This window comes from Homalodisca vitripennis, chromosome 4, assembly GCF_021130785.1.
Source record: "Homalodisca vitripennis isolate AUS2020 chromosome 4, UT_GWSS_2.1, whole genome shotgun sequence".
NCBI lineage: Eukaryota > Metazoa > Arthropoda > Insecta > Hemiptera > Cicadellidae > Homalodisca > Homalodisca vitripennis.
The window spans coordinates 169529986-169549575 of record NC_060210.1 but is presented as its reverse complement, the minus strand read 5'-3'; the positions used below and the strand labels follow the sequence as shown (position 1 = coordinate 169549575).

The window sequence follows — 19590 nt, the reverse complement described above, 5'->3', positions numbered from 1 at the left end:
CTTGAAATATTTAGTATTAGCTCGTTTGAATACAATGCACATACAGGGTTGTCCAAAAATATGTTACCACTTAAATGGTATTATATAATCATTAAGTTTTTGTTGTTGCAGATTAAATATGGCCACCCGACTTACTTTGGAAGAGAGAAGAAAGGTAGCAGCTTGGATGGAAGTATTCGGATCTCCCTCAGTTGTAAGAAACAAATTTCAACAATGGTTTCAGAAGGATCCTCCAAGTCGTTTAACTATCCGTCGAATTCATGAGAAATTTGAGCGCACAGGGGCTGTGACCAATGATTGTAAAGGGAACAGTGGACGTCCCAGAAGTATTCAAACGGAAGATAACATCATAAATGTTCAAGGCACAATTATTAATAGCCCAAAGAAGTCAAGTACGAGAGTAGCAATGGAAACCGGAATCGCGCGGACTAGTGTTTTAAGAATTCTTCACTTAGACCTGGGAATGAAGCCGTACCACATTCAAATGGTACAGGCGCTTTCTGATGCTGATAAAATTGCTCGTGTACGAGCTGCAGAAGTGTTCTTAGAAATGACGAACATAGACCCTAATGTTGTGTTCTTTATGTCGGATGAAGCCACATTTCATGTCAGCGGCAATGTGAATAAGCACAATTGCGTCATTTGGGGTACATACAATCCCCATGATCGAAGAGAGCACACACGATCCTCTCCGAAAGTTAACGTATGGTGCACCACCGCATTATTCCTTAGCGGTTCGAAATTACCTGGATGATACATTTGGTAGACGCTGGATTGGAAGAGCTGGACCATTGGCGTGGCCAGCACGGTCACCAGACCTGACTCCATGTGATTTCTGGCTATGGGGAATGGTGAAAGAACGTGTGTATGCTACAAGACCTATTGACATTAATGACCTTAAAGAACGCATAACCACGGTTGTCCGCTCCATACCTAAGGAAATGTGTGAACGAGCTATGGTCAGTATGGTGAAAAGACTTCATAAATGCATTGAGAACGAAGGAATACAGGTGGAATGAGTACATTAACTTCATTTGGACTTGTAAAATAGTGTGTGTTATTATGTTAATAAAATAAAAGTGAAACCCATATAAGTGGTAACATATTTTTGGACAACCCTGTATAACAAGAGGTTCTCAATTTCTAAAGGTATGAAAATTAATTATTAACAAATATATTCCATTAATAAACTATAATCAAGTTGTTTGCGTTTGTAAGATCTAATGAGTACAAATTAATTTTGTTGTGGTCACAAAAGATATTGCACTGCACAAGCCAGAGTACTAATTAACCTTAACAAATATACTGTATAGTTGGCTTATTTTCTAGTATACAATACCAACTTGGATAAAATGTTAATTAATATATCATACATACTAAATACATCACAAAAGTATATAAGTTTTACTGTTGCAAATGACTGCAGTTAAAAACTCATAACAAGTGTCATAAAACATGTCTAAATCAGAATATAAATATATATTGTTTCTATCAACTTTAGACAGTTTAAACGTAACTCTAAATGACAAAGTTTTTATTACCTTTCCTCCCACTTCCAACTCTTAAGCAGAGAGGCAGCAATAAGTTCATGAGCATACTCTCTGTTTTCTCATGGCTGGGAAAAACAGAAACTCCTCCACAAACTTGTTCCAATGTGTATGACTCCTAAAACAATATATGAACACATATGAGAAATAGTGTTGTATTTATGTATACAAGAATTAAAAGTCATTTTAATGATACATAATTCTAAAAATGTAACTTACCCCAACAGCAAGTATCTGAAGGGCTATTAGACGCACGACCATGGAGCAGAAGTGAGGGGGTGGGACCTGACTCATCAGAGCGTTTGTGGCTGATGACTGGCTCTCACCCACTGGGGAACTGTTCTCTCCAAGTATTAGAGACTGGAAAATAACATCACAGAAGAGGTATCACATGACACATTGTACAGATGATTATTAAAGTAATACATTTTAATTCTGAAAAAAATAAATTTGTGGTGGGGAAAACATGCTTTGGTAAAGTGAAACTGGCAGAACTAATCGTGAGAGAGCAGTGGTTTTTTGAAGTCAAGACAGAAATTGGGAGGGAATTATTTTTCCCCTTAAAGTTTAGGAACAAAAATATGAGAGATTTTTTCACTTATTTTTAAACATTTATTTTGTTAAATAAAGAGGGGGGACGAATACAAACAATTTTTTGTTTTATTCACTAACTTACTTCAATAAGTTTTTCTAACCCTTACCGCAATGACAGCAAAATGCCTTGACAAGTCTATCTTTTCCTTGTTTGAAGTTTGTTTTTGACGATGGAAGCATTGTGAAGGAAACAGGATTTTTCTGGACATTTGTAATTGTTCAGTGATACAAAAAATCAGTAACACTACGTTTCCAGATCATACCAGACCGTTGCGACAAGCGTGAGTCAGGAATCACAACCACCATATTGTGTGTCAACTACACTAACTCTAAAACATGCACTTGATAAAAAACTAAACACAACACAAATTATTAAAACTGAACTACAAAATACAGGTCACAATAGGTCTGCATTCGTCGACCAACCTCCTATGACTGACCAGAAGCCAATAGCAAATGGCGATTTTCACGGCAGAAACAAGATGGTGGATAAAAAAGGAAAGGGACAGGAGTGGACCCTTATTTTATTATTGGTTCATTCTAGATGAATTTCTTAAAACCATACTGTGACTCTCCATTGGTATATTACAAATATCTAATCTGTTTGGTTTTCTTTTTAGTTAATTTTTCAGAATTGGCAACCAAAGTGGCCTAATCTTGAATGATGGCTAACTGATTAGTTGGTCTGCCAATTTAATGTATGTTGCCTCTATTAATATCCTTTTAAAGAAATAATGTTCATCATGTATTATGTTGGCTTCATGCCAATGTATATTGTTGTCTTTGGACCAATGATGGTGTGCAGTTTTTGACATAGGGTGAACGGTTACAAGCATAGTACACTTTAAAGATCAAGTCTAAATCTAATTAAACTCAAAAGAGACCATAGTTCAAATAACACCAAATTCAAATTTGTTAAAGAACTGTAATTTTAAGCTAGAGAAACATAAACTGACATGCTTTATATCGTCATTCGGTTTTAAAAAGTAACAGTACTATTATTGAAAACAATGCTTATCATTTATTTGAATACATCTTAACTGTAATGTTTATATTACCTTCCAAATTAATGTCTTTAATTTAAAATGTATTATAATTGTACCAATTTCTATTTAGAAGTCATAAATATGGTCCTTTTTTAAGTTTATTATCTGTGTTTAGTTATTGAGAACCAAGATAATGATAACTGCAGCTGAAAAAAATACTTTTTGAAATAATCATGTTTCCATTGACATTTAAGCCCCAGATGTAATTTTTTCTAAAACTCCCCAGCAAAATATTTCTTGTTTTTATAGTTTTTGACATACCATTTAAGAAATATAAAAATGACAAAGTTATTTTTTCAAAATAGACTATTAAATACAAGATATACTTGAATATGTTATCAATGTTTTAATGCAAATTACAGGTTAAAAGTACAGGATGATTCAAGGAAACAGGACACTTTTTGAAGTTGTATTGTTAGCTATGGGCAATTAGTAACATTGAATAATAATATAATCTGTCAACAACATTTTGCCATTTAGTTATCATGGTTGTTTGGACCAGAATGCAACATTCATTTGCGATCAAGCTTAATTCAAAACAAAGCTCCAAAACAATGTGGAGAAGGTGGCATGTAGAGAATTCCACAGAAACATGAATTCATCATTTCCAGGACACTGCTTCAGCAATGAAAAAGAAATCCCAAGGCTGTGAGTGAACTGCTTGCAAGCTGTAAGAGATAGTATCATAAGAAGTAACCTTCATCACCTAATGTAATGAATAATGTAGGGGTGTCGGGATAATGTCTCGGATACTCCTCTTGGCAATCCTCCAGCTGCTTCCCAATCTGTTTGTCTCCAACAGGGAAATAACACACTTGTAGGCAAATATAACTTACCTGGAAGGAAAACACTTGTTTTTTATGTTCTGCATATGAATAATGTAGGGGTGTCGGAATAATGTCTCGGATACTCCTCTTGGAAATCCTCCAGCTGCTTCCCAATCTGTTTGTCTCCAACAGGGAAATAACACACTTGTAGGCAAATATAACTTACCTGGAAGGAAAACACTTGTTTTTTAATGTTCTGCATGTGAACAATGTAGGGGTGTCGGGATAATGTCTCGGAGACTCCTCTTGGCAATCCTCCAGCCACTTTCCAATCTGCGTGTCTCTAATAGAGAAATAACACACTTTTAAAATATAACATACCTGGCAAGTAGACACCAGTTGTTTTAGGTTCTGCATGTGAACAATGTAGGGATGCCGGGATAGTGTCTCGTAGACTCCTCTCAGCAATCCTCCAGCTGCTTCCCAATCTGTGTGTCTCTAAGTGGGCAGGCAACACATTTTAGGCTCAGAAAACATAGACTATACCACACTAAGATAACACCAGTAACAGTTTTTATTCAATTAGTTGTACATTTGTACTAAATGTAACATTCACTTAGTCTTTGTCTATTAATTTCCAGTTATGAAATTCAGTACTGAACTGTTAAAAATTAACGCATTTCTAACAATTGTGTTTAAAGTGTTTTCAAGAAATCCATTTTAAAACTGTAGGTACCTTAAACGGTACTTTTATCTAAAACACATTATGGATTTTCTTACCATTTAGTATCTTCTTCTGTACTATGTGTATGGGAGAAACTAACACATTTTAGCACTCCCAGATTTATCTACATTTTGAATTGTATAAAGTTCAAACTGTGTTATGAAGCAACTCTTGAATATTGATTAAAACCTATTCTAGTTCAAATTTCTGTGGAATCTCTTTTACATACAGCAGTCCTCTCAAAGTCAGTATGAATCTTTATAATATTGTTTTCATTTCACATTTTATAATAATTTATCTATTTAATTTTGTTTAAAAACTAACATACTCTGATTCCAGGTTTTTTGTAGATCTTGTTAAATGTTTTGTCGATCCGTCTGAGGATGAGAATCAACGCAGGCCTGAGAGCCTCATTAGACCACTCAGTGGAGGGTAGTAGCTGTGTGATGTAACGCTGCAAACCCTTGCCTGACATTGTGTCTGGATCATATGGAGATACTTTCAGTAGAGTGTGAGCCACATCCGCCAGTCTCTGTAAAGCAATCAGAGACTAAGTTGTGATAAAATACACTACATTATGATCAGATTTTAATTCAAAAATAAATTTTTAACGAATCTACTTTTTTATTTAAAACATTAGGAATTTTTTAACTTTACGAATTTAAAAGACAAAATCACTACATATTACATTTAATACTTTTAACCCCGACGTCCGTGTAATACGGACGTCATAAATATGGTGTCAATTCCTGACATCCGTATAGTGCGGACGTGCCCTTTTCATTATTTTGCCAAATGCTTTGAAATTCCACAGACTTGTGTAAAAAGATGTATTACATTGAAATATAGTTGTTTGTAAAGCTTTGACTTCGTATTTCTAAATATGTAAATATTGTTTATTTATTTTATTTAAAAGAGTTACAATATTTAATACTTTCACTGCCGACATCATTTGACGTCATGCATAAAATTCTATAGACTGCCGACGTCTTTTGTTTCATAGACGAAATCTAGTATTCTTCTTCATACGAATATCTAGATTTACCCAGTAAAGACTCACCCATTTTTTTATTTGATATTTTGTGAAAATTGTCTGGAATTTTAATTTACTATCTTCAGTTGTCTTCATCAATTTAATAAATTAAAAATTTCACCACCATAACTTATAATAAAACTCTTAGAAGTTGAATTAAACTTGAATGGTGTATTCAGTTGATCTTTTAGACCTCCAATGCAAAACATGTACTTCAGGGACCAAAGTTAACATATCAGCAACAATTGTTACTTCTTCAGTATGATAAAAGATAGGTTGTTAGTGTAGGGTTTAGTTTATACTGACACTGTGAGAACGCAGATCCAGGAGCTCCACAACCTTGCCATCCTGGGGATACTTCTTGTTGAGCTCTACCAGCCGAGCTGTGCATGTTGTCACAAAGTCTGCTACAAGGGAAAGTAGCACGTCTCGTGGTCGCCGGAAATCATTGCGTAATACCTAAAACAATGTTACTTACTCAGTTTTAGTAAATACTGACACTATGAGACTGCAGATTCAGAAGGTCTATAGCCTTGCCATCCTGGAATATGTCTTGTTGAGCACAATGTTACTTACTCAGTTAAAATCATTTTATTATGTACTAAAAACATAAATGTACCTAACACAAATACAAAAAGTCTAATACAGTTTTTAAACATGTGGTGTTTGGTATACTAATAATACATTTTTATAGTTTGTAGTTTTTAGTTACAACATTAAATTTCTAATTAGTTGTAAATATGTTTCAAACTCCTCCTATAATAAAGTACTGAAAATATAAAAAGAAAGATGCAATCTATGTAGCCAAAACTAATGAAAAATTGTTATTAAATAATACTACATTAATTACAAAAATTACATTGAAAATTTGATTAATTACAATAGGGAACTAATAAGACAAAAGAGACTAAACTTACATTTTTAACTGATATTTTAGAAATTTCTGTACAAAATGTACTTGGAGTAAATTTAATGAGTGAATGGCTTGAAGATGGTGATCGACAACATGGGATTATTGATTGGATATCAACAACGAGAAGACCTCTCAAAGAGAATACAATTTTCTTTGGATTAAATTAAACGAAATATCCAATAGTTCAGGTTGGGACAGAACAGATCACAGAATATCTGTAATCTCAAATGACACAACTCTTCAGGAGCTCACTGTCTGCTCCATAATTTAAATGTATACGCCTACAACTGTTCAGACTGGAACAGAACAGATCAAGGAATATTTGCCACCCCAAAAGACACTAAACTCTTCATGAACTCACTGTCTGCTCCATCATTTAAATGTATACGCCTACAACTGTTCAGACTGGAACAGAACAGATCAAGGAATATTTGCCACCCCAAAAGACACTAAACTCTTCATGAACTCACTGTCTGCCTCAACAATGAGCCAAATGAAATAGATAAAGTCAAGTTGATTCTATTAAGAATGTGTAGCATTACACAATGAGAATATTTATGAACATCCACACTACAAAGAAGAGCTCTAATTAACAGTTAGAAATGATTTTGAGAATGGGCCGTCACTGCATGTTTTGTGTTCTTTTTAGTTTTAGATTTTTACAAAGACTTGATTAATTTTTTACGGTATAAGCTAAACAGTAATATTATTTATGAACTCTTTACCATGGTACTTACACACATGTGTATTGTTAAGGACTGTTTTCCAACAATAAATAGTTGATTATATTTCCTACCTCAGAATCTTCCATGTCTCTCTCATGATACATTTTAGTTCTGCTTCGATCACTCAAATATTTTGAGTGGGAATCCTCCTCAAAGTCAAAGCCAGGAGAGTATGGAGCACGACTGTAGTTTTTCTGGCTAGATCCTTTGTGTTCTGGACTTGATGGGTTTGGTCCATTGTAGTTCCTACAGACAACACTACTATTAAACTTTTAATTAATTTGTATTTATATACTAAAGAAAAAATATATCTCGTTAGCTTAAAAATCTCTTAATAAACAAACGTACATAATTAATTTTGATTAGATTTATATGTTATAACTCAACACATACAATACTCAGGGAGACCTGTGAAGGGATTAGGTAGGAGAGTAAGGGATATTATTGACGTTTAGTCTGTTTGCATGTTTTTATTTAGAATTTGCTTGTTTTACATAATTTTGAAAATACATAAAAATAAATAGCAAATGTAGTAATTTGGGATACATTTTTACTTTGTATTTAAAATTTCTCAAATGTGTTTACAGCAGAACAGTGAAAAAATTCAATTTGTCAGAGTAACTTTTTGTGAACTCTGAATTTTGAGTTAATGGATGGCCTACAGCTGAACTTAGTTGATGAGCAATATGCAGGAACTGTTCACAAATCTAAGTTCGTAATAGAGCTTAATTCAGCTGAGCTTCATGGTTTGAAGACTAAAATTTTTCACATATTCACAGTTTGCAATATTTCAATTTTCATTTAGAATATGGTTGATTCCTGTCAATTTCTCTAAGAACTAAGACATAAGGGTGTATTTAAACTTATTTCCATTTTGAGATAATTTCTCAGTAGACATTTTTACAAGACACGCATTTACAGTACAGTAAAACGTCGATAATTCGGGCATCAAAAATCCGGACCGTCAATAATCCGGATTTGTATCTAGCAAAAATTAAAACATTGTACCATCTGCTCTTGCACTATGTTCCTTAGCGTCAAGTGGGCAATGGCGAAAAGGCGCATAGCGATGAGATGAGGAGTCTGTTATAAAAAGTACACTGTACTGTAGAGTACCTATGGTTTTTTTGCCAACATTCTGATTGATAATCTTTTGTAAGTAACATACATACAGTACTGTGTAAAGGCAGGAAAAGAAAGCAGTTATTTTTGGTTGTTTATTTAAGCAATTTCTTTCTGAGGAAACAGAAACAATGGAATCTGACAGTGACGACCCAGAACATGAGACAGGAGAAACAGAGCCGACTCATTCTGAAGCGTTTGTAGCAGTGGAGAAACTGGCAGGACACACCCACTCAGCTGATTCTTTTAAAACGAATTAAGGACTTAGCTGTGAAAAAACAAACCACTACTGCAGTTCAAAAACCTATTACACATTTAAAAAAATCTCAAATTGTGTTTGATTTTTTTACTGTACACGTGTTGCTACTAACAAATTACAATACAGTGTTTGAACATAAAAGATGTTTTTGATTAATTTCACCTCTAAACTCTTTACTGTATAAGAGAATAAACTTTTAAAATGTTTGTGTACTTAAAATAGTGTATACTGGCCTTTTTTTAAGGTAATTTCAATAATCCAGATGGGGTCTGGTCCCAATTAATCCGGATTATTGACGTTCTATTGTATATAGTTTAGTAATGCAAATTCTTGTGGTTTAAAGTACAAGTTAAATTTAGATATATAAGCCAATCTCCTCCCTGGAAATATTCTATATGTGTCTTGACCCTTCAAACACACAGTATCTTTTAAATTGTGATCTCTTAACTAAAATATATTTTCACTTCTGATCTCTAACTAAAAAATACAAAAATATCAGATATTGTCTATCAAGATTATTACTGTAGTAATTTGTGTAATTGGAAATTAATATTGTTTGTCTGTTGACTTCTTAACCAATGTCAGGTAAATTATGACACATACTGGTTACGTATGGTGGGTTAGGACTGATTGTCGAGACACTTGCTACTTATGTAACCTTGCACTGTTCAATACTATTTATCGGTAGATATTGTTTGTTAAAATGTCCTTTCTAAATATTTAACACTTTAAATATAAACACAGACAACACAATTTTACTGGTTATGGCAGAATATTGTATTTTTATTTCATTTGTCTGAGACTAGATATTCTGGTTATTATTCTTTTTCATTTCAATTATTGTTTCTTTGGAATGTTTTTTACACTATCTAATAGTTAGTTTACATTACCTATTGTGATGAAACCGTAAACTTATGTGATTATGAAGGTTAAATAGTGCTTTATAGTGACTGTGTTATGACAGTGATATGATAAAAACACTGAATACTGAATTATAATTGTCACTGTATCACTGAACACTTTTTCAAGACAAGAAAATCACTATAATAGAAAAACAAACTATATAAAAATTGTAAATACTTCTTCACCTGTGTGGAATAGATTTTTTAAGTTTGTAAAATTATTTATTAAATGTAAACTATAAACTTACTACCATAAAATGTCTAATGTAATCCTATGTAATGTAGGTCAATCAACCTGTTGATTTTTATGTAAAACATTTAAAAAACAAAAAGGTAAATCTGCTAAATTTTTAAAAATTATTTTGGTTTTCCTCTGTAGGAAATGTTATGGGTTACCCAAAAAAATATAAATAACATACCTCATTGAAAACATTGTTTTTTTGTTATTGATATTAGTTTTTTTACTAAACTTTTTAAATTTTGACTTTAATAGTTTCACTATGATCATAGCACAAAAAAGTATTCCTTTCAAATAATGTTTTAATTCAACAATTAGTCAATACAAACAGTACAAATGTTAGAAGGGTAAAACTCCTACATTTTTACTAATTACCGACCAGGATTTGAGGGGACAGAATAATTACTATATCAATGAGTTAAAGAACAAACACTGAGGGCGAAAATTATTCTCTGAAAAAATAAACAAATAACTTACAAATAAAAAATTACTTTGAAAGAACTAGTAATTTAAAATTACTATTAATAAAATAATTACAAAAAGCAAGGTTGTTACTGATAACTTGACAAGATAATACTATTGCTACTCTTATAATAAAGCTGTTTTCACTTTGCGATACTTACTTTGCTAATCCCTCACAGTTATTTACAAGAGTTTTTATAGCAATCGCCAGCTGACTTATTATTTCTCTTTCAGTTTTTCCTTCCTGTAGTCTGCGGTAACTTGGTAGACGAATCTGCTGGAGATAGCAAGGAAGTACCGCTTCTAGAATTGTCTGCCAATTTAAAAAACAATTTTTAAAAATTTGCTAATAAAATATGTAATGTTTGCTATTTTATTATTGAGAGAATGATTGCAAAATAAAAACCATTCAAAAGTAGTTCAGATTATGATGATGATGAACTAGTCAATCATATTACTAGATTACATTTAGGCCTATATTTTGAAAGGTTGACTGTTGATAGTGGATTGTTATAATACATAGGTGATTATTTGTTTGGGTTCAAGGTGTCACAAGTTCCTCTAACTGTGTTAAAAACAGAATGAAGTAGCTACAAATTCTCTTCATGTGCCTGGAGATTTGTTAAATTAATATCACACCATGTCTTTATCCAAATATGCCTTACTTTTGTTACTGGGTTATTACACTATGTTTTCTTCTTTTTTTGAGTGAAAATATTAAAAGATTTTATTCTCTCAGATTACGTAAGTTTCATTCAATCAACAGAATTGGTGTAAAAGAGGTGGGTTGAAATTTAGCATAACTGGACATAAATATCTAGATCTAAGTATTAGTGGAATATACTTACCAGCATCTGTTGTGCTCTAAGAGAGTCAGCTGCATATGCAACCACCATTACACAGAGAGAGATACAGTCAAGCACAGTGACCATTTCACTCTCATCATGATAACAAAAGTCAATAGCCTGCAGGGGCTTCTCTTCTTTGACCAGTTCTCCTATGTTAAGAGGATCAGGTGATGGAGTCTCCAGGCTAAGCAGCAGGCTGAATAGACAGGATGACGGAACCTGCAGCAATATATTAATTAATATACCCATTAATATAGTAGGAGATTCGAGAATCTACCCTAGAAAATTAAAAAATGTATATTTTAAACTGGTATTTTGTGTAGTTTTCAGTAAAATATATTAAATGCACTTAATTGGATTTTCAGATTAAAGATGCGTGAAATGTAGGTTAAGAATATTGAGGTTTAATGGTAGAGAGATATTTTGTGTGTTGTTGAGATTTATTTTTTTATTGATGTTAATTTGTAAAAATATACATTAATATTTTAGTTCTGTTGTTTTTTTTTACCATTGTTACTCATGAGTGAACATTGTGGTGATCAAGCTATTGTTTCAGGGTATTATCTAACACACAAGAATCAGCACAAGTTCAAATAATGTTTTTGAGTACATCTTGGCCATTGTCAAACAAATTCAGAATGTCTTGTAGACAGCAAGTCTTTTAATCATCCGCCAACAACCTTGTAGAAATACTGTTTTATTTTAAAATTTCATTCAATTAATGGTTTTTGTTGATTTCTATATGAATATATTACATTTTTACAGATTTTTGGCTGGAGAAATCATATTAGATTGTGGGTCACTAAAGATCTTTGAATTGCCTAAAACATAATTTTAACTGAGTATCACCCATAGACTTGTAAAAGCTTTGTGTATCATAAAGGTGCAAGAAATATAATAGACATCTGAAGCAGAATGTTTAAGTTTCTGGTAAAACATATTTTTAAATCCAGTATTACAATTAGTTATAGACAACAAAAATGTAAGCACTACCAAAAGCAAGTGCACAATATTCAAGAGGCTATTTTAACCCTTTCAGTGCCACTATCATTTCCCCAAGTCATATGCATAAATTGCCAGACTATTTCTCACAGTTTTACATGTGTCTGGTAATATATATATATATATATATATATATATATATATATATATATATATATATATATATATATATATATAAAACCAGCCATTCTGACTATAATTGTTTAATTGTTTATTATAAAATAAGGATTGTAAATTTAAAGTTTGAAGTAAATTTTTGTATATACAGTATTTATATATTTTTTTCACTTACATTATATGAAAAAGCATGTAAAATTAAATAAAAGTCATATATAATAAATTGTTTGATCTTATAATGTAATACAGAATCACAATAAAAAACAAATAAGGCAAAAAGCCATTTTGTTACTTATCGAAACAAACATCTAAATTTCAGAAATAATAACAATCACTACTAAGAGACAGTGAAAGAGAAAAATCAATAACAATTGATAGTTTGGTTTTAGGAGAATGACATGAACTAAATGGTTAGTTAAAAAAAAAAAACGTAATATATGGATAATAATAAAGTATGAATCACCTACTAAGTGGACGCTGGTAATTTATGCATATTTTATACTATGTACACACTGCAGCACTGAAAGGGTTAATACTTAAATCATAGATGAAAGAGTATAAATCCAATAAAAAGTTCTAATTAGTGATGGGTTCATTAAAAAACATTTTGATTCTGATACCAACATTATGGTCTTGATTCTCAATTCTGATTCCTGTATTATTTTTTAGTAAGAAATAAGAACATAACCCATTCTAAAAAATGTATATCACCATATTTATTAGGGATGAGCCGATACCAAAAACATTTGATTCCAATTCTAGTACTGATACGCAATCATAAATATATAAAATTCAAAATGTGAGCCAAATATTATTTAAAAACTATTGTAATTATTTTATTTATCTACGTTTATCCATACAGAAGTTACAGCAATCACATATTTCTAGTGATTTGGCAATTTACTTATAGACTGGTGTCCACATCTATAAGTAAATAATAGACTTCAATAATAAATTTATTTGAAGATTCAGTAGATTTTAGATTCAGCTTTGACACATCACTAGTCATGATATTACGGCACTTGTGTTGATTTTATTCATTATTTTGAAATAAAATACTTTGAAAATATTGGTTATCGGAATCGAGTGAAAAGAGGATACATCGATACTGTTCTAAATCAAAGTATCAAGTATTGGAATCGACCCATCTCCAGTTAGTTATAATGAATAAAATTCAAACGTAAATGTCCTCTGGAGGTTAGAAAATATTCTAATAATGTTGAAATAATAGTAAACAATAAACCATATACATGAAAAAAATTCGAATTTTTGTTAACTAAACTAATTAACTTTATGATACCTTATGTGCATCACCAAATTGCGCAGTATCATCAATATCAAGAATAGCAGACACACTACCGAACATCTGGAGGATGAAGGGTTTTCGATTCATCAAATAAAATTGCTTGACAACATACTCCACAGTCCTGGTGACCAGCTTGTTTGTCTGGTGGCTGGCATACAGTTGAAGCAGAGTAGGAATGATAAGAAAATAGCTGAAAGTACAATTAAAAATTAGTTTACCAGAAGAATGGTAATTAGATGACTGATGGTGTTAAGATTTAGATGTCCATGTTTATAAATTTAATTTGTTGTAATACATGTTTTGTGAAATAAAAATAATAAAGCTCAACCAATTTCCTAGTTGTAGTTATTAAAATGTTATGTTAGTTATTTCAATATACTTTTAACTTATACAATTAACTTAACGAATTGGTCATTTGAGAAACCCTTTAAGTCAAAAAAACCTACTTTTGGTAAATGTAAAAAATCACTCTCAGATTGGTAATTTTGCACCAAATAATAAAAAACCACAATCTAATTATAGAATTCACTATTAGAATTGTGAATTTACAAATTTTACCTGTTATAAGTATTTAAGTTCATAGAAATATTAAAAATAATTTTTTGACTTATGGGCTTTTTAAAAGAAAAATGGAGCAAAAACAATGACTTATAGGGTTTTAAAGGAAAATAGAGACACTTGATTTTGATATGGAGGAAAATAAAGTCAGTTAAACAGCTAAAAATGTTTATTATAATAATTTACATTAGTAAATCTAACATATAATTATTTTTCATGTTAATATATAAAACAAAGTTCTGGAGTTTTAAGCAATATTTTCTCAATCTATCTCAACATCTCCTTTATTGACAGTTTTCCATGAGAATATTTTTGTCGTAGAACATCTTTATTTGTTCATCGTCAGGTAAATAAGGCTTTAATTTTTCAAGGTCATCAATTTTTTTCTTGTTTATTGGTACAACAATCCTCTTGATAAGCTTTTTGTGTAGGCAGGTTCAACCTATTACGGTTTGTGTTTTTTATATCAAAAGTGTGTTCAGTTACACCATCAATGAAGTCTTTTACTTTTACTATACCAGGATTTTTCATGTGAATGGGAAAACTGCATGAAATTTGAGATTTTAAAAGAAACCTTTTTTTCTTTGGGCACATCTTTGCCTCGTGTTTCCTGAGAAATTACATTCTTTTTAAAAAATGCAGGCCACCAATCCTTGAAATTTAAAAATGTCTTCTGACTCAGGTAGGACCACATAGAACTCATTTTTTTAATGAGGCACTTAGGAACATTTTCAGCATATTCCTTAACAGTGTACACTCTGTCGCACCTTCTCACTTTTCTTTTAATAACTGAAAAGTCCCCTATCGCAGGGCAGAAAAGAATGCCCCTCTAATAGGAAAAATACTGCTCTACTGTCTTAAACTTTCCTGTGGAGGCCAAGGCATTTGCCAATCTGAGAACTGAGTGGTTTTTATTTTGGCCTCCACATCCGTCAGAAAAAATATGTAAGTGTTCAATCCCTTCTATTAAATGATTTTGAATGTAGCTCAACAGAAAATGAACAGACTTTCATTGGGCCTTTACCACCAATTCCCTCATGATACATAAAAAATACTACACTGTTGTCTTTAAGATTATGGACACAGAAAACACTAACAGTGAGTTGTCTGAGATAAAATGTTTCTTGGACTGGGATAGTTGGTAGCTGTAAATTTTGCATATAATCAATACATATGCCACCAATATTTTCATTAGTAGCAGCCTGTTCCTGAACTTCGTTGATTTTATAGTAAAACTTTTTAGCCCTGCGCTTATGGACTATTTTTTCAGCTACATGGACTCTTTTAGCTATATCATTCAAGAATTTAACTTTTAATTTTTTATCTCAATAGCCTCACAAGTACAGCAAGTGTCGACCTGTGGACGACCAAAATGCAGAGTAAAATTTTCTTTAAATATATTAAGATAAATTTGTACCCAATATCAATATCTGGATTCGCCTGTTTAAACAGTTTATACATCTCAAGAACATTAAGTTTTTCATTCAAGTAGCTATAATCAGTTGTACCATAGTGTGTTATTTTCACAGGAAAGGAAGCGATATGTTTCTTTAACTCTATTTGACAAAATTAGTTGGTTTTGCATTGCCCAGACACTTTTGCCTCTCATATCCTGAGGATTTTTACCCTCTGTTAGTAGTTTTGTCAATCTCCTGATGCGGTCACTACTTATTCCATGTATATTAGAGAATGCAAGTTTGCATACCTGCTGCTTCCCAGATGGTGTTGATACTTCGTAAATGAATGTATTTCCTCTATCTGGCTTACGTGATATTTCACTTGGATTTCCTCCGCCGTTTTCTGTTTAACTTCAGTTGCTGCAATCAAAGATTGTAGATAGTTGTCTTGCTCATTTTTAGACCCCAAACTTCTAAAGGTCTCAAATATCCGTTTTCCGTTCTTCATCTGCCACTTTTGTGAAGCACTTCCGCCGACACCTGAAAAAAACAACAAATTATTTCTGGGAATATATCTATTTATTTAAAGTTTTTAAAGAGTTTCTTCAATGTTATAGATTATATTGCATCAATTAGGCCATGTTGCAATTGTTTGTGTGAGTGTGTTTAAAATATTTTTCTTCACTTTAACACATCAAATTTATTGGTTTCATATAAGGATAGAAACTTAGTCTATACCAAAGTGTATTGTGAAAAGGATTTTTTTAAAGAAAGTTTTTAGTTTATATAGTGTTACTCCAACAGTAATAGGTATGCGTATGGTGCGTTCATGTATGTGGTGTGTGTGTGTGTGTGTGTGTGTGTGTGTGTGTGTGTGTGTAATTATATATTAAATTGTGTTTACAGGATAAGAGCTAAAAAAAGTAGGCTATCACAAACACAATGATAGAAATTATTGCTATAGCACTATGACAGCTAAGGTAGAAAAACTGACGTAGTCCATAATAGGACAGTAGTAAATAATAAATGTTTTTACTTCTATCTTTTATAATCTACTATTATATGACATTTAAGAGATATGCACATAAAATATGTACAAATATGTAAGCTTAGTACTTGAACGAACATAATAAAAGTGAAAAATACTTACTTGCAATCTTCTCCTGGAGTTATTTCTGGTACTTCTTTTCCAGTCCAACTTATGTATGAGCTTCCTGAAACTCTGGCTTTTTTAATTATTTCGGCCTTGTACTCGGATTTATTGAGAACACCCTTTTTCCTTTACGTTTCTGAATCTCTAAATTAACATCTAGCTCATTCATTCTGATAATGATTTTAAAAATGTTTCAATTTCGATATTAGACGAACAAAGAAAATAGGCTACTCTTTAATATCCCACCATAACCTCAAACCTGGGCTGGAATTGTTAGTGCAATGTAAACAGCTGATCACTGATCAAGGTGTCAACTGTTGCTGCTGTTCACTTGAGAAACACTATAAGTCACTGACTTATGGTGTTTCTCAAGTGAACTAAAACTTTGTGGGCATTATAAAGTGGTAAAAAAAAGTCTGACTTATGTTGTTTCTCAGAGGAACTGTGTATTTATATCTGTTGATTGCAAAAATATAAAAAACTAAATTTTAGCTAAAAATTGACTTATGGGGTTTTCTCAAATGACCAATTCTGTAACAACAGTCCAATATAAATTAAAAAAGGATCATAAAGTTTGATAATTCACAATTTAGAAATCAAAAATAGGATGGAACATTTGGTTTTGTTGTTCCTTTTAGTAGTATATTACCTTGGTATTATATAAATATTACTATTGCAGTTTCAAACTTGTGCTGACAAATTACTTCAGTAATTTGATCCAGTGACCAGGTATACTGATGAATCTCTTAATAATTAGTAGTTTCATGCATTATTCATCTTCAGTAAGTTAATACTTCAGAAATACAAGGTGGAGATATGAAGATCAAACTAAGTAATAAAAATTACTTTTGTTTTCATGAACAATTTTTATACTACCTCCTCCTTTATTTCTTTATTGTATCATGCAAATTTTTCCCTAAACAATGACATGCTTGAAGCCATGTCCAATATAAAGAGTTTATTTGGCCAAAAACTTTGAAAATCAAACATTCTGAGAGGCATTTATCATCATGAATTTTCCATTTTTGATGAACTAAAATTTGACCCATTTCCTCTGTACTGACACATTTAGATAAAACAGTTTACAGTTAATTTGATAGAAGTTTCTATATGTAGATCACAACTAACTGCATTTTTAAAACTAATGAAAGTAAATTGTGATAAAGTTTACAAGTGTGTGTTACAAGGCAAGTTTATGTCTACATAAATAAGATTTCAATTTGAGATCTTACTTATTCTAATAAGTAAAATTGGAGTGTAAATATCAAATAACACATTGAAAATTGTAACATCAAAATTTAAGTTTTCTTACAGAATCAACTACTTGAAATATTTTAATTGAGAGTTTCGGTAAAACATCTGTTAACTAAAAATTGCTCTCCATAGCAAGGTTAAAATATTTCAAGAATTTAGTTTGAGAGCAATGTTTTAATACATGCAAAGCCTTTGATGTTGGTTATGACATGGCCATGTAAGCCTTATAACTAAGATTTAAAATTGTAGTCACATAAAGGTAATAAAGAATCTTGGGGCATTGGAAAAAAGTTTAATTTAGTATCATTCGTAAATAAATATACATTTTGATATATCATTGATTCCGAAAGGCCTTACAATAATAAAATAAATATTCAAAAATTTGTATTTATTTACCAGTGATAGTAAATTAAATTATAATAATTGTTTGATGATGAAATTTAAAGGGAAAACATTAAGAATGCTAATTTACTAATTTAGGTTTACTGTTTGTAACTTAAAAACAAAACAATGACAGACAATTATTCCAAATAAATGACCTAATCTAATCAATGGTAGTATTTATTTTTGCTGAGGTTAGTCTGCCAAGTTTGAGCTGTCATCAGTATTTTAATGGCCATTCTAAACTGTCTAAATCACTAAAAACTCGTTCAATTAGTACAGTATTATAGTGATATTATAATCATAACAAAAGTTTTACATAACAATTTTTGTTCTTTTTGAATGATAAGCATTTGTCCAACAGTGTCAAATTATTGCCAACAGCAGACAGAATGAGCCAGGGCAAACAAAATTGAAACTCAAGTAACAAATGAAGGAACCCGGGGATCTCACTCCTAGCATTATTGCGTTCCTTGATTAACTCCAGCAACGAAGGTTTATTAAAATTTAAGACAGTGTTAGTCACTTACCCATTAGTTGAAAATATATTTTTGAAGTTATGGGCTGCATTAATGTAGGTAGCCATGACATATCGTAGAATACATGCATCTTCACTGTGAAGGATAACTGCTCCATTGAGCACATTCAGGAAAAGATGGATGTCACCAGAGTAAGCGAAGTTACCTGCCATAGCCTCGAACATTCGAGCTATGAGACGTACCCACATGAATTTGTGAAGCACATCAAGCCCTAGAAGTTCCTGTCAACAACAAATATTGAAAGTTAAAAGGAACCGATACATAAACATATCACAGAAACAGATAGAAAGCAATTAAAAGTTATTCTCAAAAATAAACATTAAATTTATATATTTTTCTATAAATAAACAGTGTATTTAATAACAGAAATAACAATGAACAATTTAATAACAGTCTGGGCAAGTACAATTAGTTTACAAGCTAACAATCCAGACAACTTCTATGGGTGTTGTGGTTCAGCCAAAACAGACAAAAGTATTGGAAAAACACTTCATGAATTTAACTTTTTGAAATTAATTTGTTGCTGCATTTTGAGCAGCAAGAAATCAGGCCAAGACATCTTATACAGCAACTTTAATAAACTTGTAAAAAAATCATTAAAGCATTGGATAAAAATATTAAAGTCACTTCACAGTTTCAGCAAAAGTCAGTTCTTGAATTTAGCCAAGGCTGCCACAGCAAATTATTAGAAGCAATACCACAA

General features: G+C 31.6%; 1 protein-coding gene across 11 annotated transcripts in view; it reads right to left on the bottom strand.

Annotated features, from left to right (window-relative positions):
- Positions 1 to 19590, bottom strand: part of LOC124360589 (protein unc-80 homolog) — a 221024-nt gene that overhangs the window by 22578 nt on the left and 178856 nt on the right. For all 11 annotated transcript variants that reach the window (XM_046814324.1, XM_046814330.1, XM_046814326.1 and 8 more), the window contains 10 exons: positions 18879 to 19108; positions 13600 to 13795; positions 11181 to 11399; positions 10494 to 10645; positions 7421 to 7595; positions 6018 to 6170; positions 5007 to 5210; positions 4336 to 4452; positions 1767 to 1907; positions 1542 to 1665 (listed from right to left, as the gene is read on the bottom strand). In XM_046814324.1, the coding sequence (XP_046670280.1) occupies positions 1542 to 1665; positions 1767 to 1907; positions 4336 to 4452; positions 5007 to 5210; positions 6018 to 6170; positions 7421 to 7595; positions 10494 to 10645; positions 11181 to 11399; positions 13600 to 13795; positions 18879 to 19108 (1711 nt within the window). The remainder of the gene's footprint in view (positions 1 to 1541; positions 1666 to 1766; positions 1908 to 4335; positions 4453 to 5006; positions 5211 to 6017; positions 6171 to 7420; positions 7596 to 10493; positions 10646 to 11180; positions 11400 to 13599; positions 13796 to 18878; positions 19109 to 19590) is intronic.